Here is a 24,050-nt window from a genome sequence, read left to right on the forward strand (position 1 = left end):
CCCAGAACTCGGCCGTCACTTGCTCCCCGTTCCCTAAGAGAAGGCCCCGCCCCCTATGAGGCCCCGCCCCCTGTAGGCCATTTCACCCCCTCCCCCCGCCCTCCTTCCGCCGTCCAATCGCGCGCGGTGGCCTTGGAGTCTGGGCCGGGCCGGGGCGCGCGCCACGGGAGGGCGGGGTCCGCTAGGCTGGGGGCGGGCACGCGCGGCCGGCCCGGCCCGCCCCCTCCCACGCGGCCATGGACTCACCCCGCGCGCGCTACCTCGTGTTCTTCCAGTACGTGGGGACCGCCTTTAGGTAGGTAGGGGCGGAGATGGGGCCCCGAGAAGGGCGGGATACGGGGATCTAGCCCCGCCCCCTTCCGGGGGGGGGGCGCCCACTCGTGTCCCTAGATTGCCCCAGCGCCCACGTGGGACGTCGGGGGCTGCAGCAGGAAGGACTGGAGCGAGCCCGAGGAAGAAATTTGGAAGGCAGCCCCGGCGGGGGACTAGGGGCACCCCGAGCCCTAGGGGAGACCTCAGACGATCCCCTTCCCTCCCTGGGCCTGTTTCCTGTCCCAGGATCTAGTCAGTGATTTCTAAGCACCTTCCGGTCCTGGAACCAAGTTCCACGACTGAGTGGTTCAAGTCAAGCTGCAATTATTAAGCACCTACTCTGTGCCATGCACTGGGGGCAGCCCTGACGGGTGGAGGAGGGCCCTGAGTCTGGGGCCTTACACTCCCCCTCCCCCCGGCTTCCTCTCCCGGAGCAGAGGAAGGATGTGGCCACGGACTGTACCCAGGTCTGGCCGGGGCAGGGGGGCAGGGTAGGCTGGAAGGTTGGCACCGGAGCTAAGTTTAGGATGGCCATTTCAAGAAATCACCCAGACTCGGGACGTTTTCCGGAAATTAGGTTTCTAAACATTTCTGCCTGAAACAGCTTTGCTTACATTCAGTGCCTGTGTGTTTGGGAAGGGGAGGGAAGAGAGCTCCAGGGATCCCTGTTAGGACTGACCAAGGCGCTTTCACCCAGTGGAGGCTGAGCATTCAGGTGGCTCAGTGGAGAGAGAGCCAGGCCTGGAGATGAGAGGTCCTGGGTTCAAATTTTACCTCAGACCCTTCCTAGCTGTGTGACCCTGGGCAAGTCACTTAACCCCCATTGCCTCACTCTCACCTCTCTTCTGCCTTGGAACCTTTGGACTTATTGATTCAAAGGTTTAGAAACAAAATGAAAATGTTAACTAGGACTTGGCAAGGCAGTGGGGATTGAGAGATTAAAAAAAAAAAAAAAAGACTTCATCTGTGCCTACTGAGAGCTTAAATTTTACCTGGAGAGGGCAGGAGTGAGGAGATCATCCATCATGGCTGGATGGGGACCTCAGTGGCCATGTAGTCTAATCCTTCATTTTCTACATTAAGAAATTAAGACTTCTGAGGTGGGGACTAACCCTAAGTCAGGTCTGGGTTGTTAATAAACCTCAAGGGCAAAATTCGAACTCTGGTCTTTAGATGACTCCTAGGGCTGTCCTCTTGACTTTGGTAAGATCCACATAGAAGCACCCCAAAACCATTTCTTGAGAGCAACTGAAACTAACAACTCGATGGGGCTTGGAAGAATTCCCACTTAGGCTGTGTTTTCAACTATTTAATTCAACAAGCGTTTGTGGCCCAGTCAGTCAGGAAACATTTAGAACAAGAGCCTACTATATGCTAATTGCTGGAGATTTTTATAAAAAGAAGCAAAAAAGACAGTCCCTACCCTCAAGGAACTCACAATCTTTTTTTTTTTTAACTATATTTATATTTATTTCACTAAATATTTCCTAATAAAATGTAAAAAACATTCATTGTTTAAAATGCCAAGTTCCAAATTCTCTCCTTCCTCTGGCCCTCCCGACCCCTGAGAAGATAAGCAATTTGGCAATTGATTCTATATAATGATGATATAAGTCACGAAAAGCAAATGTCCATGTTGGCCGTGTTGGAAAAAAAAACACGAAAAAGAAAGAAAGTGAAAAATCTGCTGCAGTCTGAGTTTCATCAGTCGTCTCTCAAGAAATGGAGATATCTCTTCATCATTGTTCATCACAGGAAAGAACCCACAATCTTTTTTTCCAAACCCTCACCTTCTGACTAGGCAGAAGAGTGACAAGGGCAAGGCAATGGGAATTAAGTGACTTGCCCAAGGTCACATAGCTAGGAAGTGCCGTGGGGCAGATTTGAACCCAGGACCTCCCAGCTCTCAGATTAGTGCTCTATCCACTGAACAAGCTTATTATTATTCATTAAACCTTTATTTTCTGGCTCAGTATCACTTATAAGACAGAAGAGTGGTAAGTGCTAGCCAAGTGGAGTTAAGTGACTTGTCCATAGTCATAGAGGTAGGAAGTGTCTCGGACCAGATTTGAACCCAGGACCTCCTGTGTCCAAGCCTTACTCTCCCTCTACTGAGCCATCTAGCTGCCCCTAGGAACTAACAGTCTCTACCAGGCAGCCCTCTCCTCAAGAAGCTACAGGGGGGAGAAGTGATATGTATTCAGAATGTTGTTATCCAAGCTATTCAGTCAGGTCTGACTTCACAGCCCCATTTGGAGTTTTCTTGGCAAAGACACTAGAGGGGTTGGCCATTTCTTTCTCCATCTCATTTTACAGATGAGGAAACTGAGGCCAACAGGTAGTAATATAAAATCGGCAAAGTAATTGGGAGGTGGAAGGACCCCGTAGAGGAGGCAGTTGGTGCTTGAGCTGAGCTGGGAAGGAAAATAGGGATTCCAAGAGGTTTCAAAGAGGGAGAGCATTCCCAACATGGAGGAAGTCTGTCTGAACTGAGATGAAAGGTAGATAGTGCAGACCAGTCTGGCTGGATTGTCCGATGCATGATGTAAATCCTCTGCAGAGATAATGCTGCAACCACTGAGAAGGGCTTTAAAAGTCAAACAGAGAAGTTATCTTTTGTCCTAAAGGCAAGGGGGAGTCACTGGAGTTTCTTGAGCAGAAGAACAGGCTAAACCTGTGCTTTAGAAATACCTACTTGACAGCTGTGGATGGGAGACTGGAGAGAAGTGAGGCAAAGAAACCAATTCTGAGGCTATTGCCATAGGACAGGTAAGAGATAATGAGGGAGGCAGCTGGGTGGCTCATGAGAGTCAGGCCCAGAGATGGGAGGTCCTGGTTTCAAATTTGGCCTCAGACACTTCCTAGCTGAGTGACCCTGGGCAAGTCACTTAACTCCCATTGTCTAGCCCTTACTGCTCTTCTGCCTTGGAAGCAACACACAGTATTGATTCTACGAGGGAAAGTGAGGGTTTAAAAAAAAAAAAAAAAAAAAAGCTCCTGAGGGCCTGGCCAGACCTGGATGGTTGTGGTATATGTGAAAAGGAAGTATGTGGAAGATGATGAGTAATTGGAAACCACTGGTTCTAGCCACTAGTTGGATGTGGGGGATGATGGAGAGTAAAGATCTGAGAGTGATGCTGGGGTCTCCTTGTATAATTAGTGCTGAGCTCGGTGCCTGGCACACAGGATCTGCTTACTGTGTGGATTGGATTGGATTGGAAATGGTGGTGGTGCCCTGAACCCAGATAGGGAAGTTAGGGGTAGTGGGAGGTTTGGGGGAAATGAGTTCTGTTTTAGACATTTTGTTGTTATTCAGTCCTATCTGACTCTTTGTGACCCCTTTTGGGGTTTTCTTGGCAAAGATACTAGAGTGGTTTGCCAATTCCTTCTCCAGCACATTTGACAGATGAGGAAACTGAGGCAGACAGCATGACGTGACATGCCCAGGGTCACACAGCCAAGAAATGTCTGAGGCTGGATTTGAACTCTGGAAGGTGAGTCTTCCTGACACCAGGCCTGATGCTCTATCCTCTGAGCCACCAAAGGCCAAAGGAACACCCTGTTGGAGATGTCAGGCAGGTGTTGGAGAGGTAGGACCCGCCCTTAGGAGAGAAGTTGGGCTAGATATGTCAACCTGGGAGTCATCTGCATAGAGATGATAATTAAACCTAATAATTAAACCCATGGGAGCTGATGACATAAGAGAGTCAGAGAGAGAGACAGAGAGAAGGGGGGGGGGAAGGAAGGGAAGTGGAGAGGGGAGAAGAGGAGGAGGGGGGAGAGGGGAGGGAAGAGAAGGATAAGAGAGAGGGGAGGGGAGGGCCCAGGGCAGAGCCCTGAGGGAAACTCCACATGCCTAGAAGGCTAGACGGGAAGGATGATTCTGCAAAGGAGAATGAGAAGTCACCCAGCCTCTATGGGGAGGTAGAGGTGGGGGATGGTGACCAGTGGTTGCATCCCCAAAACCCTGGGTGGAGAGAGTCTCCAGAAGTAGGGCGATTGTGACCAGTAATTAACCACTGAGGTCAAAAAGCCCTAAGAACAGGCTGCTTGGTTCTGTCATAAAGAAAAATCCTTGGTGGGGACAGCTGGGTAGCTCAGTGGTTAGAGGGCCAGGCCTTAAAGTAGGGAGATCCAGGGTTCAAATCTGTCCTCAGACACTTTCTAGCTGTGTGACCCTGGGTGAGTCACTTAACCCCCATTGCCTAGCCCTTACCACTCTTCTGCCTTGGAACTGATACACAGTATTGATTCTAAGATGGGAGGTGAGGGGTTAAAACAAAATCCTTGGTGGCCTGGGAACAGGCCATTTCAGTAATGGAAGGGACAGAAGCTAGATTTCAAAGGGCTGAGAAGTGAGGAGAAGGCCAGAAAATCGAGGTGAAAATGTGCCTGGAGCTTTATTTTCCTGTGGAAGGGGAGATTTAGGGCAGTAGCTTGAGGGAACATCATATCAAGGTTGTTTTTTTTTCAGGCTCAGACACAGTCTAGTTGTGTTTATGGCGATGGGGAGGCAATTGTGATATAAAGAAGTTGAAAATTAGGTCTTTGGAAGGGGCTGGCTGCAGGAGGAGCCAGGAGGCATTAGAACTCAGGGCACAAGCAGAGGGCAAAGGGAAGAATCCCTGAGTCCTCGGAGCCTGGGACAAAGGAATGGAGGGAGGTGATACAGAGGTGATTTGAAGCACAGAACAGGAGAAGAGGGAATCTGCAGGGGCCAGCCTCAGTTCTTTCCATGAAGCATTATCCAGGGACCACTACTGCAAAGGACGGGATAGTTGGCTTGAAAAGAGAAGTTTAGCAGAGAGGCTAGATGGGAGTGCCAGTGTGATCTGGGGACTCCTGGAGGTTTCTGAGACCTTTTCAGGGATTCTTTAAGGTAAAAACTATTTTTTTTTTGTATTTTACTCTTACCTTCTGTCTTAATATCAGTTCTGCCTTGGAACCAATCCTTAGTATTGATTCTAAGAAGGAAGGTAAGAGTTTTTTATTTTTTAAAAAAGGCACTTTTGACACACCTCTTTCTTTCTCTGGTGTGCTGCCCTGGTGTTCAGGCTGGAGGAGCCAAAGAAACGCCGCAGGGCTCCGAGGCCAAAGATGGGCTCCTGCAGGAGCTCAGAACCTTCCATATCAAAATAATTTCAAGTGAAAAAAGAATGAATGACAATGACTTAGAGAGAATCGCCTCTCATGAGAACAGGTGGCCCCCATGCTAACTGTAGCAATCCATTTCAGCAAGCCCACACCTGGTCAGATGCTAGAGCTACCAAGACAGAAATGAAGGCTGTTCCTGCCCTTTAGGACCTGATAGGACCACAGGGCAGAGTTGTCAGCTTCCCTGAGCCTCAGTTTCTTCATCCCTAATCTGAGAGGGTTAAATTGGATGGATGGCCAATGAAGTTCTTCCCATCTCTGTCATTCTGGGCTATAAGGGCCCTGCCTCCCAGACTGAAATCTCCAGTCTAGGAATCTAAGGGAAGCAGCAGCTTAGATCTCTCCCTGCAGACATGGGTCTGGGTTAGAGAGCCAGACGAGGGATCATTTGTGGAGCAAATAATGAGCTCTCTCTTTCCTTCTGTCTCTATCTTTCTCTCCTCTCTCTCTGTCCCTCTCTCTGTCTCCCTCTATCTCTCTGTGTCTCTCTCTCTGTCTCTGTGTCTCTTCTTTCTCTGTCTCCCTCTGTCTCTGTCTCTCTCTCTGTCACTGTCTCTGTGTCTCTCTCCCTCTCTCTCCCCTCTCTTCATACAGTGGGGTCATGGCTATCAAACGGCCGGGGCAGAGGGTCGGAGTCCAGAATTTTCTAGAGGTAAGTGGCTTGTCTTCGGCCCAGGATTCAGCTCTCTCTGAGGGTTTGAGGAGAAGGGAGAGAGTGCTAGCACCAGGGAGGGCTCAGGAGAGGCTTCTCCATAGGAGGAAGCTGGAGGCTCTACCAGGTGGCTGACAGAGGAGAGCATTCCCGATATGGACAACAGTCTGTCAGAGGGTATGGAGGCTGGAGACGGAACAGCTACTAGTCAGCCTCCCACCCCGACCCCCAGACTAAAGTCTCTGTTTATATGGAGGATGGGACTGGAGCAGGGGGATGGACAGAATGACCTCGTGCTATCTGGAAACAGTTACTGAACGGAGTGGGGCTGGGGGGAGACAAGGTGGCTGGGGCTTTTGCTGATCCCTGTGGACACAGATTGTCCGAAAGCCTCCAAACCTAGGGCAGATGGATGAATGGACCCCGCTACGGTGCAAGCTTCCTCTAGTTCTGGGGACCGTCCAGCCCACAGGTGCGCTGGGTCACAGGGCTCAGAGCTGGCAGGGACTTTAGAGACCGACTGTGGGGCCCAGAGGCCTCGTTTAACAGAGGAGGAAACTAAGGCCCATGCTGAGAAGTGCCAGAACTAAGTGGTTAGGAGCAGGGCCAAGATTCCCACCTGGGGCTTCTGAGTATTCCAGCTTTGGGTTCTGTCTGTGCTGCCTCACTGGGCCCCATCCAGTGGAGGGCACAGGGAAAGGAGTCCGTGCGGCCCCTGCCTCACCCGCATCCCATCCATCCCAGAGGGCTGCAGAGCGGCTGAACTCCATCACACCGGTCAAGTTCAGCATCTCCAGCCGAACGGACGCCGGCGTCCATGCCCTCGAGAACTCTGCCCATTGCGATGTTCAGCGCCTGACGGGCCGGCCCCCCTTCTCACCCGATGTCCTCACGACAGCCCTCAATAGCCACCTCGATCACCCTGACATCAGGTATGGAGAAGCCCCCAGATCCTTCCGGCACAGCCCCTCTCCTCTGTAGTGAATGGCCAGACCACCCTCCGTCAGGCCCCAGACATTCCTCGAGCACAATCCTGTCCCAGGTTCCATTGCCCTCCCCCCACCTTGGTCCCCCGTGACGGAACACTCTGGGGGGGGGCCAGGCATCCTTGGTGTCAGCCCCAAGAGTTGGGGCACCCTGTACATCTCAGCCTCTCACGGCCCTGCCTTAGAAAGGACTCCTCCTGGAAGCGAGGATCAGCACCAAGGGGAGCGGACAGCGGAGAGGAGCCGGAGCTGGCCCACCTTAGGGAGTGCCTGCAGTGGGAGGCAGGAGGTAGACCGGCTGGCCTCCGGGTGGGTCACAGTTCCGGTCTGTCTGCGCTGCTCTAAGGCTTATGGTTATTTCTGGCTCTGGGAGGGACAGGAAGTAGCCTCTTCCCAGCCCAGGATTTGACCTTGGCCTGGGGCACTGGGGACCAGAACCAGGAGATCCTGGGCCCCAGCTGACTCCACCGGTGTCCAGGCTCTGTTCTGAGCCCTGCCGCCTCTTTCTATATATACTCTCTGGTCATGACCTCATCAGCTTCTAAATGTTCATCTCTAAGCGGATTCCCAGACCTGCCGGGCGAGGCTTAGCCAGGCTTTCTCCTGAGCTATAATCCTCTCCTCCGGATATCCTGTGGGCATCTCAAACTCACCGAAATGTCCTTTTCCCGAAACATTTCCCCATTATGGCGAAGGCACCGTCATCCTTCCCAGTCAGCCAGGTGACGCTCCCAGTGTCGGTGCCATTATTGACTTCCTCATTCAGTCTGTGGTTACGTCTTGTCACCTTTGCTCCATCAGATCTCTCCCTCTGACACGGCCTGACCCTCCGCCTCAGCATCTCGTGCCAATGGTGGGCTTCTCTGCCTTCAGTCTCTCCCCACTCCACTCCAACCTTCGAGCAGTCATTACATACGCTCACATTTATTTTGATTATTATTATTTTTTAAACCATTACCTTCTTAGAATCAATACTGGGTGTTGGTGTCAAGGCAGAAGAGTGGTAAGGACTAGACAATAGGAGTTAAGTGACTTGCCCAGGGTCACATAGCTAGGGACTATCTGAGGCCAGATTTGACCTCAGGACCTCCTGTCTCTAGGCCTGGCTCTCAATCCACTGAAGCCCGACCTTTTTACACAAAAATATTTTATTTTTTAGCCAATTACGTGTAAAAATAATTTTTAACATTTTAAAAAAAGTTTGGGGTTCCAGATTCTCTCTGTCCCTCCCACCCTCCCTCTCTCCCACCCTTCTCCCCTCCCTGAAACATTTATTAAGTTCCAGCTGCCAACAGATCTAACTGCGTTGCCCCCCTCCTCATAAAACTCCAGGGGCTCCCTGTCATCTCCAGAGTCTGAAAGAAACTGCTGGTTAAGGCCTCTCCCACCTGGCTCCCGCCACTTTCCAAAGCGACTGGATCTGTGATATCATTCATATAGGGAACTTGTGGGTGAGGACATTCCCTCCGCCAATGCAGGCTGGCACTTCCTCTGCAATTCATAGTGTTAGAGGTGGGGATTGGCCCTGGGACTGGTCTAAGGAACTTCCAGTGAAGACACTCTCTACTGCTCGCCTGGCTGGTCACCACCTTCTCTGTGGCTTACAGCATGAGGTTCGAGCACCCGGGCCAGCACGTGGCCCACAATGGAGCCCAAACCATGCTTACTTAACAACATAAATGAGACAAAGATAATAACACATTTTAAAACTAAGACTATACGTAGTCTCTGGACCCCTTGCATACCGATTTGTGGCCCCCATTTCTATTGGAGTTTGACACCATTGTTCTAGAAGTACTAAGAATATGTGTCAAAGGTGAAATTTGAACCCAGGTCCTCCTGACTTCCAGGTCTGACACTCTCTCCATGTTTTTTGTTTTTTTTTTTAAAAATCCTTACCTTCCATCTTGGAGTCAGTACTGTGTATTGGCTCCAAGGCAGAAGAATGGTAAGGGCTAGGCAATGGGGGTCAAGTGACTTGCCCAGGGTCACACAGCTGGGAAGTGTCTGAGGCCAGATTTGAACCTAGGACCTCCTGTCTCTAGGTCTGGCTCTCCATCCCCTGAGCTACCCAGCTGCCCCCCTCCATTGTTTTTTACTGCCTTTGCCACACTCCCTCAGGGCTTTCCATCCCCTTTTCCCACAACTCCCAGTCTGCTGTGCCCTTTGAATCACTGGGCTCCTTCCTGACTCAGCCTCTAGGGAGCATCCTTAATTACCTTGCATTCATTTTGTGTTTTTATCCTGCATACTCTCCTACACGTCCTTGCTTCCCCATTAGAATGTAGGCCCCTCCAGAGGGCAGGGATCCTTCCATTCTTTGCCTTTGTTTTCCCACTGTCTGGCACATACAAGGCTCTTAATCAGTTCTTAGCAATTGGTGGATTGATGGGTCTAGCCGGTCTCCTTAATTTGGTTCTGGGAAATAGAGGGCCCCAGCTCCTACCCTGTTGGACCCAGGCATTCCCACTCCCCAAGCACTGTGTCAGTCACCAGGGTGATTCTGGAAACCCACAGACCTCTGCCCTGGCTGGCCTAGCTTGGGGAGGTAGGCATGGGCAGGGGACCACCGTGCTCTCCTGTCTTCGGTGACTTCCTTCATCTAATCTTAAAACAGTGGAAGTTCTTCCTGGCGTCTAATCCCCATATCCCCAATCCCAATCTCCCTTCTAGGGTGATCCGGGCTTTTCGGGCTCCTGATGACTTCCACGCTCGCTTTGAAGCCACGTCCCGGACCTACCTGTACCGACTGGTAACTGGCTGCTCTGTGGACATGCTGCCTGTGTTTGACCGGAACCTGTGCTGGCCACTGAGGGCTGAGTAAGTGCCACAACTCCTTCCCCTCAGTACAGATTCAGGGGAAGGGCCTGGCAGAGGATGAGGCCCCTAGGCCTAGGACAGAACACTTCCCATTCCCTGTGTCATCAAGAAGGCCAGATTCTGGGCTGGGCTGGAGGAAGGGGGGGGTGCTATTTGGGGAGGGGGGAAGGGACCTTGAGCAAGGAGGATGCCCTCATGGCTTCCCATCCTGCTCTGCCCCTAGCCACCTGGATGTGGCAGCCATGCAGGAGGCTGCCCAGCATCTCCAGGGCACCCACGACTTCCGGGCCTTTAGGTCAGCAAGTGATAATGACTGGCAAAACTCCGTGAAGACACTGATCCGGGCCTCTGTGGGCCCTGCGCGGGCCAGCCCCTTCACCCATCCCCAGGAGAAGAGGTAAGAACACAGCCCGGGCCAGGTCGCCCTCTCACGCTAGATGTGGGTGTCTCCATTTGGTCTCTCTCAACATCATCAGGTCCCAAGGGCCAGGGAGGGCTTTAAGACCAGATGGGTTCCCTGTCCTGTGGGACCTGGGAGTCTGAGAGTGTCCCCCTCCCTTCAGGGCAGGATGGGAAGGAAGGCTGGAGCCACCTGGTCCAGCTAAGGGCAGCATATGGGGCAAAGGACTGGCATCTTTCCATGACCTGCATCCCTCACCCCTTTGCTCTAGGCAGGGGTGATGGTATTGCTCTCGGCCCCAGTCCTGTCTCATGTCTTTTGTCCTGGGGCCAGCCAGTGTGCCCAGTGGAGCGGGCAGAACTGGGAGTGGGCACTGCCCTGGAGGGTAGCCTCAGGGGAGGCCATGGCCCACCGAGCGGCTGCTTTCCCCGTCCTTCGTCCTGCCAGGCTCCCCCTGGCCTCGGGACCTGCTTTGGGGAAGGGTATTGACAGCAACTCCAGCCCTCTCTCACCATCGGGACCATCTCTGGGGCTGTGCCTGGGAGCCACAGAGGCGCAGAAGCTCTGTGAGTGCTTGGCTTTCAGCCTGGGCCCTCGCCCTCTCCAGCTTTTTCTCTCCATGCCCGTCCCCTCTGGGTATCAGTGCCCGAGCTGAGCTGGGCCTGTTGCGGGGGGAGCTGCTACGGCCCCCTTTCCCAGCTGTGCCCCCTCCCGCCCCCGGGTGCCCAGCTCCAGCAAATTCCATTTCATGCTCTGTGGTGCGGGGGTGGAAGCCAGGCTAAATTTAGCTCTGTTGCTGATGAGCAGAAAGCTGGGCCCGGGAGGCCTCCCCCAGAGACCCTGGAGACCCTCAGCCCTGGGCATCCCAGGGAGGCCGGCTCCTGGCCGAAGCCCGAGGCTGGTGGGCAGGCAGGAGACTCTGGGCCCAGGGGAAACTACTCCCTTGTTCCCTGGCCGCTCCCCCTCCCCTCCTGCCCCCTTTCTCAATTGGCAGCTTGTCTATTCACAGAAGGGATTTGGGGTGGGGGGGCCCTGGGGCTGGGGTTGCCTAGCAACCATGAAAGCCTCTCTGAGGCCTGTCCTCCAGCTGAATGGCAAAAGGGAGCCCCTCATTGGGGATGCATCTCCATCACCTGTCTCCCCCCAACCCCCCTCCCAACTGGCGGCCAAGCCAGAGCCTTTGGGAAAGAATGGCCGCCTTTCTCTTGGCCGGCCTCCTCCCCTCTGGGCTGCCCAGTCCCCCCCTAGGGAGGGAGGACAGAGTGGGGGCCCCACAGGCGGTGGAGGAGAGCCTTCCAGCCCAGGCCTGAGGAAGGGGCTTCTGGGCTCTCCCCTTGGCCTCTCCTGAAGGCCCCCTCCAGCTGGCCCTGGGACCCTGCCCCAGCCTGGCCTGGAGCCCTCAAGCCTCTGTGGGCTGACGGGTGGGTGTTGCTCCCCAGCTTCCCCCTCTGACTCAGAGGAACTTCAGGGCCGCGAGGCCAACCTCCTCACCTCCTGGGGGAAACTGAGGCCCCAAGAAGGTCCCCAAAGACAGGCAGGGCGGCTCCACTAGAGCAAAGAGCTAAGCGACCGGCTGCCTTCCTCCCCGAGTGCTGCACCCACGTGGCCAGCTCTGCCTGACCCCCTCCCCACTAGAGATGAAGCTCCCATTAACATAGGGGTGCCTCGGGGCAGGCCTCAGTTTCCTTCTCCAGACACGGAGGAAGGGAGGGGTTAACTGTGGAGCTTGGCCGCAGGGGAGGGGGCTGTCTCTGGCCTTCCACGGCAGGTGCAGGCTGGGCAGCCGTAGAAAGAGCCTTTCTCCTGGGCCCCAGGAGGAGGGGAGGCCGGCCGGTGCCAGATGTGGCGCCAGAGAAGAGGCGCTCTGTCCTCTGCCCTTGCCAGCCATTGAGGGGCAGGTGCCCCGGGGGCGCCGGGCTCCGGGCCCTCGTCCATCTTCCTTTGGGAGTCTTCTCCCCAAAGAAGGGGAGGAACACTCATGGCAGGTGGCAGGACTGTGCCTGGCACGACCGACCCGCTGCCCAACCTGGAGGGGCCCCCGAGGCCTTGTATTAAGCACCTCCTGTGTACCGGGCATCGGGTCAGCTCCCTCGCCACCATCCAGGCTTTCCTAATGGCCGCCATGGGGTATTCCGTGGCCTGGCCCGAGCCCCTTCCCCATCTCCCTCGGGATTGGAGATCTTAAAGCCGCCAGGTGGGGCAGTGCGCAGAGCCCCTGGCACTCCCTCAGCTGTGACCCTGGGCACGGCCCCTCCTTCCAGGAGTGCTTGTGGGCCCCTGGGCCAGGCACGTTTATGGAGCGGCCACTTCCAGTTACTGCACGCAGATCATGATCCCCTTTTACAGAGGAGGAAACCCAGATGAATAAGCCGGGGGTCACACAGAAATAAGTGCCTGAGGCTGGACTTGAACCCTGGCCCCAGGCTGGCTGCCTCAGCCGGCGAGATCATTCCCAGCTTTGAATCTCTGTGCCTGGGATCTTTCTCAAGGCCTCGCCCCCCCCCCCCCATTTCAAAGATGAAGAAACTGAGAAACTGAGGCCCCGGAAGGGAGGCCACGTCTAGGATTGGAACCAGGGTTTGGGCCCGCCCTGGCAGCGCTCTCTCCATCTGGCCGGAAAGGCGGGCCTTGAAGAAAGGCCGGAGCAGGGCGGGGCGGGGGATGCCGCCCCCCTCCCCCCCTCGCATCAGCCCTTTGTATTTGCAGGAAGCTGCAGTTTTGGGACCTGGAGTTTGAGAGCAAGTCCTTCCTGTACAAACAGGTACAGCGCGCGGCGGCGGCCCATTTTCCAGGCTGGAAGGTGGAGGCTGGGGGGAGAGGCAAGGATTACCGAACCACCCCCACCCCCGGCCGCTTTGGCTGGGGAACCCCGGAGAGCCTCGCGGGGGCTCGCGGCGCCCCCTGGTGGTGATGAGCGAGCAGGCTGCGCCGGGGGTCGTGCGGCTCCCTCCGTGCTTCCTCCATGGGGGGGCTCCGCTGCGCTGAGGCGGAGGGGGGCCGCGTCGCCCCCGGGCGGGAGGGGGCTGGGCGGTTGACCGCTTGGGGGCTGCGGCAGGTGCGGAGGATGACGGCGTGCCTGGTGGCCGTGGGCCTGGGGGCCTCGACGCCGCGGCAGGTGAAGGAGAAGCTGGAGAGTGGGGACCCCGGGAGAGGCCCCGGCCTCCTGGTGGCCCCCGCGCAGGGCCTGTTCCTCAAGACCGTGCAGTACGCCGGCCTCGGTGAGCGCCCCCTCCCCGGGCTCTGGGACCCCAAACCCGCGGGGGGACGGGGCGGAGCCGACAAAAGGCGCTTTCAGTGCGGCGGGGCGGGGGAAGGGGGCAGGATGTGAACAGGCGCCGAAGGGCGGCCAGGTGCCGGGGGCCACAGGGAGCCCATTTTCTCCCCTCACATCCGGGGCTCCGCCTTCCCTCCCCAGACTGGGCCCCCGGTGAGGCTTGCTACAATCGCCCGTCTGTCTCCGGAGGCCGGAGCCCAGGACACGTGCCAGAAGGGCCTGAGCTCTGACTGGGTCCAAGAAGGGAAACCGAGCGGATCGGAGCCCCCCCAGCCCCCGGGTACGCCCACACGCCCTCAGCCCCCTCCCTGACAGGCACCCCGGGGCCCCAGGCTGTTAGGATGCTTCCTGGGGGGCGGGGGCACGTCACTGCTCGAGGTTGAAGCTTCCTGTGGTTCAGGGGTGCTGGCAGAGCCCATGGGGGAGGGGGCGCAGGCTCCAGGCCCAGGGTCCCCCTCACGTAAGGCAGTCCAAACCCAGGTTGTCTTCAACAGGTCCCGCCTGCCCATGGCCCTGAATGACACGGGAAGCGCCTTGTCGGCCGAGCTCCAGGGCCACCGTCTGTTGGCTGTGGCTTATGGCGTGGTCTTTGCAGTGGGCCTGGCTGAGAACGTGGCGGCCGGGAGCCTCCTCCTGGCCAGGCTGCGCCGCTCCAGCCCCTCTGCTGTGCTCCTGCTGAGCATGACCGCAGGCGGTGCCACCTTCGCGGGCGCCCTGCCCCTGAGGGTCCACTACCATCTGTGTGGGGGCGACTGGCGCTTTGGGGAGCTGGCGTGCCGGCTGAGCGGCGGCCTCTACTGGGCCTTCACCTTCCTCAGCGCCGCCTCTCTCTTCTGCCTCTGCCTGGACTGCCACCTGGCCCTGGCACACCCCTTCAGCCGCCTGCGCCTGCGCCGGGGCCACTGGGCTGCGGGGAGCCTGCTGCTGTGGGGGCTGGCCGTGAGCGTGGCCACCCCCCTGGCCCCGCCAGCCCCCCTGAGTCGGACTGGCCCCAACAACCGCACCTGGTGCTTGGAGACTCCTGCGGAGGAGGCGGGGTCCAGGCCTCACGGCGCCTATGCCCAGGTGGTGGGCCTCCTGGCGCCATGTGCCCTCGTCCTGGGGGGCTGCCCGCTGCTGGCCTGGCGCATGGCCTCTGGCCGCAGGACGCGACGCTGCCGGAGGGCCCTCAGGACCCTCTGCTTCAGCATGCTGGTGTGCGCACTCTGCTTCCTGCCCTTCGCCCTCACCCGCCTGCTGCCCCGCTTCAGCCGCCTCGGCTACCTGCGCCCGGCGGTGCTGCTGCTGGTCAGCCTGGGCTCCTGCCTCAGCCCCCTCCTCGGCCTTCCCTGGCTGTGTCGGGCTGGCCGCAGGTTCTGGGCTCGCCTCTGCCCCTTCAGACCCAAGATATACACCATCTACGACGGCAGGCTGGGCAGGAGCGGCCAGCTGGGGAACGCTGGAGAGAGCCAGGCTGGAGGAGCAGGCCTGTGTCCCCAGGAGGCCCCCCCGGACCCTCTATCACCTACAGGAGCTCAGGACACATGAAAGCGCCCCTCCTGAGGGCCGCTGACCACGGGGGCCATCCCTGGGGCCCTCATCAGCTGCACCAGCCCCCCAGGCCCTGCCCCTCCTGTCTGGGGCTCAAACCTGGCTTGAAGGCCCTGAGGAGCTACAGCAGACCAATAAAAGGTCCAGAAGGAGGACACCAAGGCTGCTGGGTGGCTTTTGGTTTTTTAATTTTCGTCCTTAAAAGGCAGGCTCCGGTGGCTGAGCCTCATTCTAGGCACTTGAAGGAGAGGGGAGTTGGAGCCGGCACCCCAAACCCCAGGCCCTGACTGCCCTCCTGGAGCTTCTCGACTGGTTGAGGAGACAGAGTCAGCTTCAGATTCCCACCAGGCAGAAGGGAGGTCGGGGCGGCAAGCCTGGGATGCCAGTGCGGATACAGGGAATCCGCCGGGCGGCGGCAGAGCCTCAGAGCGGGGGCGGCGTTGCTGCTCCTTCCCCACAAAGCGCATCTAAAGGGTCTTAGGAGACGGCCCAGAGCAGCTCCCAGGTGGGCCCTCAGCTGGGGGCCTGCGGGAGCCCCTTCTTCAGCAGCGACGTGAGGTAGCTGCCCAGCTCTTCATCCTGCGACCGAGACAGAGGAGGAGGCTCATCCTCTGACCAGACCTGTGGCCTACGGCTTCCAGGAGGGTCCACAAGGGCTGGACAGAAGACTGTGGCCATTTCAACCCTGAGCCAACCAGAAATGGGGGAGGAGGCGGGTGCCCCATGGGAGCAAACGCCTAGGCAGGGGGGCCTCTCACCTGGTAGGTCCAGGAGACCAGGAGCACTTTGGTGCCTGGGTCCTCCGAGTGGGCAGTGGCCTGGATCAGGATGGACTCCACCATGACTGAGCCATCAGGCAGGTGCTGGACCGAATGAGCTTTCAGAATGCTAAGAAGAGGACAGATGGACATGGCTGCCAGACCTGCCCCCCAGTGACCCCTGCGCCCTGGCCTGAGGGGAGAGAGCTCTGTGGGCTCTGTGCATCAGGGGCTTCCCTAAAGCCACAGTCCAGGAGAGCCCTGAGCGCTGGCTGAGCCGCCCAAAGGCAGCTGCAGTTTCCCAGGTGTTGGGGGAGGGCACCCCTTCCTCCTCACCTCTTCAGGTGACTGTAGACACGCAGCACCGTCTCCTGCTCCTTGCGTGTGTCATGGATGTGCACTCGGCAGGTGAAGCGAAGCTGGTGTTCAGCCAGGCCCAGCTCCTTGAGGGCCTGCTCGGAGGACACCAGCCGGAAATTCTGGCAGAGTAGAGGAAAGGAGTGTCACGGCCAGCCCCTGGCCCATGTGTGTAAAGGTTAGTCACTGTCGCAGTTGTGGGAAAGGCCCAAGTGACCCACGGTAAGCTGGGCACCATCCGTCACCCCCAAAGCCAGACCAGGAGCGGCTCAAGTGAGCCCCACTGACCCAAGGAACTCCAGGACTCACACCCAGCCTCAGTTTCCCCCCATGTCCATGCTGCCGGGCACCTCAAGAGAAGGCCCAGGCCAGTGATGAGCAGAAGGGAGGAGAGTCAGAAGGCCTCCCCGGAGCCTGGGCCACTCACATTGTCCTTCATGATGAGAGTGCCATGCATGAGCTTGGGCTTCTTTGCATCAGGGAGCAGGCCTGGTGGGGAGAGGAGGAAGAGACCTGTCATGCAGACTCCCTGGCGCCCCTCATCTCCATCCCCCTTCTCGGCCTCCCTCCCACACCTTGTGCCTGTCCACATAAGACACCATACCCAGGGCCATCTCTCTCTTCAGCAGCCCCAGCGAGATGCCCACAGGGATGTTGGGGTGGGTGAGTAGGGTGACCGTCTCTCCATTGGCCGGCATGTAGCAGTTCACATCTGCCAAAGGCATGACATCACAGGATTAAAACCAAACGGGGGCAACCACAGGTGACCCAGATTCTTAGAGTTGCTCAGGTGGGCCCAGGCTTCCTCAGCTCTTCCACCCTGCCAACGCTGATTAGACAAATGCCAATGCAGGCAAAGCCCTGGGCCAGGTGCTGGAAATACACAGACAAAACCAAAACCAGCTTCCACTCTCGAGGAGGCCCCGGGCCTGCCACCACCACTGTCTGCAGCGAGCCTTCCCAGACCCCAGGCAGCATCTGTGCCAACTTCCCACAGACCATTTACTTCTAAAAGCCCATCCCCCAGCAGAGCCCCCTGCTCTGAGGTTTGCTCATGCAAGTCTTGGCCATCCCCGTCCTGGGGAAGCTTCACCCCAACCACTGCTCCCTGTCCATGATCTAACAGGCTCCACCAGGAGGCCTGGTAGGGCCAGTCTGAGGGGTCCCAAGAGGATTTCCACCCTTATCTCCACCCAACGCCAGGCCCACATACGGAATTCCTGTTCAATCTTCTGCTTTAGGAACTCCATCTTCTTGGCTTCCCCGTGGACAAGCAGCACGTTGTCTGGCTCAGCCTGGCGGACCAGCTGCATGATGCCCTTGGCATCGGCATGGGCACTGAAGGACATGTACTCCACTTGCATCTTCACCTCTAGCTGAGGACAGATGGAAGAGAGTCACACACACAGAGAAGGCGGCAAGTGGGCAGGCAGAAAGGCAGATAGACAGGCAGAGAAACAGACAGAAAGATATGCGAAGACAGACAAGACAGAGAAGCAGAGACAGACAAAAGGGCAGGCAGGCAGAGAAGTAGACAGGAAGGAAGACAAGAAGACAGAAGCAGAAAGACAGGCAGACTTATCACTGATCAATGTGGCTCTATCAGCACTGAATATTCAGGTGCACCACAGGTCTTTGGCCCATAAATAGCTCTCAGGACATCACAGAAGCACCTTCCATAGTTACAATCAGAGTAAAACTAAATTTCATCTGCCTTCTTACAGAGCCAAGAATATTTTAACTCTCTAAACTTCATTTGAAATCTTTCTTAAAAACCCTTACTTTCAGTAGCTGGGTGGCTCAGTGGATTCAGAGCCAGGCCTAGGAAAGGGAGGTCCTGGTTCAAATGTGGCCTCAGATACTTCCTAGCTGGGTGACCCTGGGCAAGTCACTTCACCCCATCGTCCAGCCCTTACCAACCTTCTGCCTTGGAACCAAAACAGTATTGATTCTAAGAGAGAGGGTCAACCAGCTAGGAAGTGTCTGAGGCCAATTTGAAGCCAGGACCTCCCATCTCTAGGCCTGGCCCTTTATCCACGGAGCCACCCAGCTGCCTCTGTCTTTTCCTTTGGATGGAGTTAAAAGCTGCCTCCTTGGAGGCAAACCCTGTGGAATTGCCCTTTAAGCTCAGTAGTCTTCTTGCCTTGGGGCCACGGCTTTTGTTGAATGCAAACATTTAACTTGGAGAGGAGAGGATAAGTCTATCATCGGTCCAGCACTCTGTGCCACACATCGCCTTTGTCCCTCTCACATCTTGTCTATCTCTTCTCTTCACAATGACAGCCTATTAAATGCCAATGTTTGCTGCAAGGATGCATTCATGAAGTCTTGTTGTATTTATGTAAACAGAGGACAGTGTTGGGATGAGGTCATGAGATCCACAAGTCTTCAATCCTGTGATCAGTGCTGTTGCTGTTTCTGACTCCATCCCTCCCAAAGACTTCCTGTCATACCTGTTAAGTGTCTACAATGGCGTTAAAGTCACCCAGAATCACAACTTGTCCTCTTTCAGCACATTAGTGAGGGTCTCCAAATTTTCATAAAATTTGCCCTCATCAGTCTGTCATGGTGGGGGCATACACACTGAGGGCGATGGCATAGCACTTTTCCTTCAAGTGACAATCACACTGTCCCGAGCCTGTTGTTCACTCCTTTGGGAGGCATGCAAGCTGGCTGCCTAAATTAGATTGGATTGCAAAACTTATGCCAGTTTTACAGCGCTCATTATGGGGCCATTCCAGAAAAGTGTGCCTCCAGATCTGACTTGGGTCATCTGGCCTTCATTTGCCAGCCTTGTTTCCCCCAGGGCTGCTATTTGGGAGTGAGACCTGCTGAGTTCTCTCTCAATAAAGAGCTATTCATCTCTCATGTCTACTGGATTTCATCTTCTCCTTAAGTGCGCACATCCCATGTGTCAATGAGGAGTGAAATCCTCTTCACATAAAGTTTTGTATATTTGTTATGTTTTGACCACAAGGTAGGATCCCCGCCCGCTGTGGTAAGCAGGTTAGGTGAAGCAGACAATATTTAAGGCATCTTTTCTAGCTCCTTTCCCTTGCCAAGACATGAGCAATGCTGCCCAAAGCACCCAGTGGGGCTGCTGAATCCTGGCTGCTCTAGCCCAGTGAGATGACTCTATGCCCAGGGCCAGGCTGCATGCCGCATGTGCCTACAGTTCTGGTATGTCTGCATCTACTGCTTCATCACTTACCCATCACCACAGGACGTGGAGGTAGGCAAAAAGAGTAACTAAATAAAATAATACAACAATAAAATGAAATCGTAAAATGGCATGATGTCTTCTGACTCATGTAAATTGGATGTAAGTGAGGCAGGAGTGAGAAATCGTTAGCCTCGTTCTCTCTTCCAGTTAACAGTTAAATAGCAAAGGAAAAATGAAGCCTGGCGATGGCCCGGGATGCAGGGGAGGACCTTGGCATCGTCGATGGCTGACCGAGCTCTAAGTACTCCAAGCGCCTGCTTCTGCCGCCCTCAGGCACAGCAGAACGAATTGCTCCCGTCCGCCTATTCCACTGGAAAAGTCTTCACGTGCTTGGGGCAGTCACTTCCCCTAAGTGACCGAAGGGTCTGAGGCCTGTTGGGTACCCTCAACCTGGTCTGGCCTTCGGGCCAGGGTGTGGCCGCTGCACAGGCTAGTCTCTTGGAGCCACAGGCGGACACCGAGGCGGATAAGCAGCCCTCCCGCCACGGCTTAGTCCTTCCCAGATCTGCATGTCAGCCTTGTGCAGGGGCCGTGCTAATCTCGTCTATCATTCCAAGACAAACAGACAGGCACCATTCATCACCAATGACAGCTGCCACTTGCTGCCAACCCCCATCTCCACCCTCACACCCCCATAGTTAAATTGAGTGAGTAAAGCAGTGATGGGCAAACTTTTTAAAGAGGGGCCAAAGGAAAGGGCTCCTCTGTCAGTCTGTTTCTAAGGCAACTCTTTCCAAGTTTCATTGTACTGTATCCTACTCATTGTATTCGTCAGATTAGGAAGAATGTGGTGGGGTGGGAGAGAACATTTCAGGGGCCACATCTGGCCTGGGGGCCGTAGTCACTGGTACAGGAGCTAAGAGCACAGGACTTGGGAAACGGGAAGACTCAGGGTATCGGCTCAAGTCTTGCCTCATCCCTTCATCTGTAAAATGGAGACAGACAGCACCTATCATGGGACGACTGAGTTCACGCAAGACAGAGCAAACCTGAAGTGTTGGCTACGTTAACACCAGCCGTCCCCCTCCTCTGCCTTAGTAATAGGCTCCAGGCTTCAAGAGAACAACCTTCCCCCAACACACACCCCCTCCTGCCCCAAGCCCCTCGCCCAGCTCCAGGAAGGGCTCCGAGGGGGCAGGATTGTGGCCACAAGGCCACCTTCAGCCTTGCTGGAGGACAGCCCGGTGACCTCTGGGGCTCTTGTGGAGCCCCCTAGAAATGGAAGGGCCACCCCAGGAAGCTCCAGGCTCTAGCTCTAGGTTTGCTTCTAGGGAGAGGATTCCCAGCGCAGCCCCTGGGGACCCATGGAGGGGGGAGATGGGTGCCTGTAGGCCCCGCAGCCGCCGCTACTCGTAAATACACAATGAGCCTCCTGCCGACCACAGGAAGCACTCGGGATGACGTATGGACTGTCTGCAAAGATCAATCAAAGGCAGCCCCGAGCTACAGGACAGGAAGTGGATGGGGCAGAGGAAAAGCCTGGAGCCACTGGGCCCACTGAGGAAGCAGTCTTCTCTCAGCGGGTACAAACAAGGGAATTGGGATGTGCCCCTTCAGTCATCAATTATGCCACCCAATTGGGAATGGCCCTGGGTCTGGTCCTGCCAGGCCAGCAGGGCCCATCTGGGCTGCCCCTGCTCCTGCCTTCAGGCACTCGGACCCTGGCCCTCCTACATTTGCAGGTTTTTGACCAGCCCCAACCAAAGACGTGGGCTCAGACCCCAAACCTGCTACCATTCCTTCCGCCAGATGGGAATGATCCTGGAATCCTGGCTCTGACCCTTCCTTGGCTACCAAAGTCAAGTGCTTTGCCCGCCCAAGTCACACGTGTGCAACAGTGGGATGATTTCAGACCAAGTCCTGTAGCCGTAGCTGGTCCACTGGGGTAGGGAAGGCCAAGGAGGCCAAGTGACTTGATCCCAGGACACCCAGGTGGGATGCGAACTCAACCCACTGACTGGAGGCAGGCCTCCTCCCGGGGTCCCCTCCAGCAGGGAAACTGCCAGGCAGAATGCTTTGAAAACTGAGGATAAGCTGGATGGGGCCTAAGAGGGCACTGGGTCTGGCCCCCATTTTACAGCTATCAGTAGTTGAGGGAGAATTTGAACCTAAGTGTCTGATTCCAAATCACCAACATCTGCTATTTGCACTCTAGCCCATGAGGGAGCCTGAGCAGCAGGCGCTGAGGCCCTGTGGCAGCTCGACGTCAGGACAGGTGGAAGGTTGAGCCATCAGGAGGGTGCCAGGGCCTACACTGAGGACACTCAGGTTCCTCCTAAGACAGCCCTCCCACCCCACCCCACCGAGCCCCAAAGGGACTTACAATCTGCCTCCCTTCCATCTCCAGCTTCCGCTGTCCACTCAGGATCTTGTGGCCCACAGTTCCCTGTACACAGTAGCCTGGCATGATGACCTGGGGGCCAGAAACTGGGCGGTGAGACACACAAGCAAGGTTCCATCCAGGCCAAACAGTACACTTTCATGTTAAGACTACACACAGCATTGCTGGGCAGGCTCTGAGATGTCCCAAGGCCAAGTAACAAGGACTTTGGGATCATCTGCCATTTGGAGCCCCCCCACCCCGTGAAGGGCAAGCAGGAACAGTGGCTAAGGAGCCCTGAGCACCAGGCTCCCAGCAGAACCTGTCAGAGCTCTGCAGGGCTCCTGGCACAATGAACAGAGCTCTAAGGGAGGCAAGTAGTGAGATCTCCCCCTCTCCTCCCTGGAAGAGAGCTCAGCTTGGGGGCCAAGGGAGCACCATATGGCTCTAGGCTTAGGCTCTAAGCCAGGACAAAACTGAGGAGAAAGGAGCAATCTTCAGGCCAACCCCGCTGTCCCCCAGACAAAGAGGAACAGCTGGCCCCAAGGCCTCTCCTCCACATCCTGCATGGAAGAGGAGCCACTGACAGCTCAAAGTGCCCCAGACAGCTGTGCCTGCCCCGCCCTTTAATTCTCCCTTCAGTGACCAGGATGACCAAGGGAGTACAGCCGCTGTCCCGTGACCCAGGAGCTAGCCTGGGTCACCACCAAATGACAATGGCACCCTTACCATGTTCTTCTCATTCCCAGCCCATTTCCGGAAGATCTGCAGGGACTGTCCTGCATGCAGCATCCCTGGGGTGGCAAAGACAACCTTGGTGGAGAGAGGAGGAGAAGTGGTGATCAGAGGAACCCCAAAGACTGACCACGGGAAGCCGCAGGCAGAGAGACAGAGGGCCGAAGCCCAGTGCGTTTTCCAGTTTGTCCCAACAATTCTGATCTTCCTGGGCTGGCCAGGCCTCGGTCATACTGCCAAGCAGCCAGAGCCCCTCACCTCCTTCCCCTTTAAACTCGGGGGCCAGATACTTAAACATCCTCCCCAGATCCCGGCAGCTCCCCTCCCGTGAGAGAGCAAACATCAGACCCGACTATATAAAATCCAGAAAGGGGCCTTCGCCTCATGCCCAGAGAAGGAAATGAGGTTTGGACATGTGCCCAGAGATGGATTTTCCCACCGCCGTTCTCTTTCTAGGCCAGTTTCTGATTGCGCTTCCTCTGGGAGTACTAGAGGCCGAGGCTCTCAACCTACTCCTGCCTCCCCCTGCTGCAGGCACTCCTGTGAATGCATCCCAGTGTGGGCAGCGGTCTGGGCAGAAGCCCCAGCTGACCCCTGCCCTGCCCTACCATGGGTCCAGGGTTATCCGCAAAAGCTCGGTCAAAAGCCTTGATATGTTTGAACTCAAACATGTTTCTCTGCACAAATGTTTTCCGGATCTTCTGATTGGTCCAGGTGATGAAGAGCTTATAGTAGTGATTGGCCTTCTCGGTCAAGCCCGTGGAGAAGTAGATGGGGGCCTTCAGGTTCATTCGCTCCCTTGGGGAAGAGAAAGGGGAGGCAGTCAGTGCCAGCCAGTGGCTGTTGAGCCTGGCCTCCACACAAGGCCACCCAAGAAGCTTTCATCTCCTGGAGGCCCGGGCCTACCTTGGGGATGGGGGGAGGTCATCCAGGCACTAAACGGGGCCCGAGACAGCCAGCTCACAAACTTAAGTCTTGTCTGGTCTGAACTATTCAATGAATTTCGAATGAAATGGTGAGCTCTTGTGCTCCCAGCTTCTCCCGTCCACCATAAGCAGAGCCCCGAAGTGAAATCGGATTCTATTCTGCCCAAGGTCATGTCACATTCTTAAAGCCTGGCATTGTGTCAGGCTTGCACTCGCTGCCAGGGAACTCTTAGAAATCACTGCCGTAGGGGCAGTTAGGTGGTTCAATGGACATAAAGGACCAGGCCTAGAGACGGGAGGTCCTAGGTTCAAATCTGACCTCAGACACTTCCCAGCTGTGTGACCTTGGGCAAGTCACTTGACTCCCACTGCATGGCCCTTAATGCTCTTCTGCCTTGGAACTGATACTTAGTATTGATTCTAAGACAGAAAATAAGGATTTTTTTAATAGAAAGAAATCATTGCCAGGCAGAGATTTTGGCTGTGAGGGCACCAGTCTTCAAGGAATTTCTTTTTTACATATACAAAAACATGCAAAGAAAGGATAGAAACACTCCAAGGAGACACCGTTTTCTAGACACAGATAGAGCACCCCTCTCCCCA

General features: G+C 56.0%; 3 protein-coding genes across 3 annotated transcripts in view; 2 read left to right on the forward strand and 1 right to left on the reverse strand.

Annotated features, from left to right (window-relative positions):
* The first annotated feature begins 236 nt into the window (after nucleotides 1–236).
* Nucleotides 237–14,162, forward strand: PUSL1 (pseudouridine synthase like 1). The gene is made up of 9 exons (XM_044667513.1): nucleotides 237–295; nucleotides 6,061–6,118; nucleotides 6,863–7,050; nucleotides 9,778–9,924; nucleotides 10,148–10,321; nucleotides 13,031–13,085; nucleotides 13,380–13,542; nucleotides 13,740–13,878; nucleotides 14,093–14,162. Exons 1-8 carry the CDS (start codon nucleotides 237–239, stop codon nucleotides 13,826–13,828), a joined length of 933 nt encoding a protein of 310 aa, XP_044523448.1. The 3' UTR covers nucleotides 13,829–13,878; nucleotides 14,093–14,162.
* LOC123240922 (P2Y purinoceptor 2-like) lies at nucleotides 14,016–15,125 on the forward strand. Its single transcript, XM_044668634.1, has one exon. It carries the CDS (start codon nucleotides 14,016–14,018, stop codon nucleotides 15,123–15,125), a length of 1,110 nt encoding a protein of 369 aa, XP_044524569.1.
* Nucleotides 15,126–15,298: 173 nt separating this feature from the next.
* Nucleotides 15,299–24,050, reverse strand: part of INTS11 (integrator complex subunit 11) — a 33,442-nt gene continuing 24,690 nt past the window's right edge. Inside the window, exons 10-18 of the mRNA XM_044667512.1 lie at nucleotides 23,130–23,319; nucleotides 22,516–22,599; nucleotides 21,790–21,879; nucleotides 17,457–17,619; nucleotides 16,848–16,955; nucleotides 16,671–16,732; nucleotides 16,223–16,365; nucleotides 15,887–16,016; nucleotides 15,299–15,707 (exon numbers count right to left, since the gene is read on the reverse strand). Of these exons, the coding sequence (XP_044523447.1) occupies nucleotides 15,642–15,707; nucleotides 15,887–16,016; nucleotides 16,223–16,365; nucleotides 16,671–16,732; nucleotides 16,848–16,955; nucleotides 17,457–17,619; nucleotides 21,790–21,879; nucleotides 22,516–22,599; nucleotides 23,130–23,319 (1,036 nt within the window). The 3' untranslated portion in view covers nucleotides 15,299–15,641. The remainder of the gene's footprint in view (nucleotides 15,708–15,886; nucleotides 16,017–16,222; nucleotides 16,366–16,670; nucleotides 16,733–16,847; nucleotides 16,956–17,456; nucleotides 17,620–21,789; nucleotides 21,880–22,515; nucleotides 22,600–23,129; nucleotides 23,320–24,050) is intronic.

Source organism: Gracilinanus agilis, chromosome 3 (genome assembly GCF_016433145.1).
Source record: "Gracilinanus agilis isolate LMUSP501 chromosome 3, AgileGrace, whole genome shotgun sequence".
NCBI lineage: Eukaryota > Metazoa > Chordata > Mammalia > Didelphimorphia > Didelphidae > Gracilinanus > Gracilinanus agilis.

Coding starts and splice junctions, on each gene's coding strand:
- PUSL1 (XM_044667513.1), top strand. CDS start 237: ATGGACTCACCCCGCGCGCGCTACCTCGTGTTCTTCCAGTACGTGGGG. Junction 7,051..9,777: donor CTCGATCACCCTGACATCAG/GTATGGAGAAGC, acceptor TCTCCCTTCTAG/GGTGATCCGGGCTTTTCGGG. Junction 13,086..13,379: donor AGTCCTTCCTGTACAAACAG/GTACAGCGCGCG, acceptor GGGCTGCGGCAG/GTGCGGAGGATGACGGCGTG.
- LOC123240922 (XM_044668634.1), top strand. CDS start 14,016: ATGGGGGAGGGGGCGCAGGCTCCAGGCCCAGGGTCCCCCTCACGTAAG.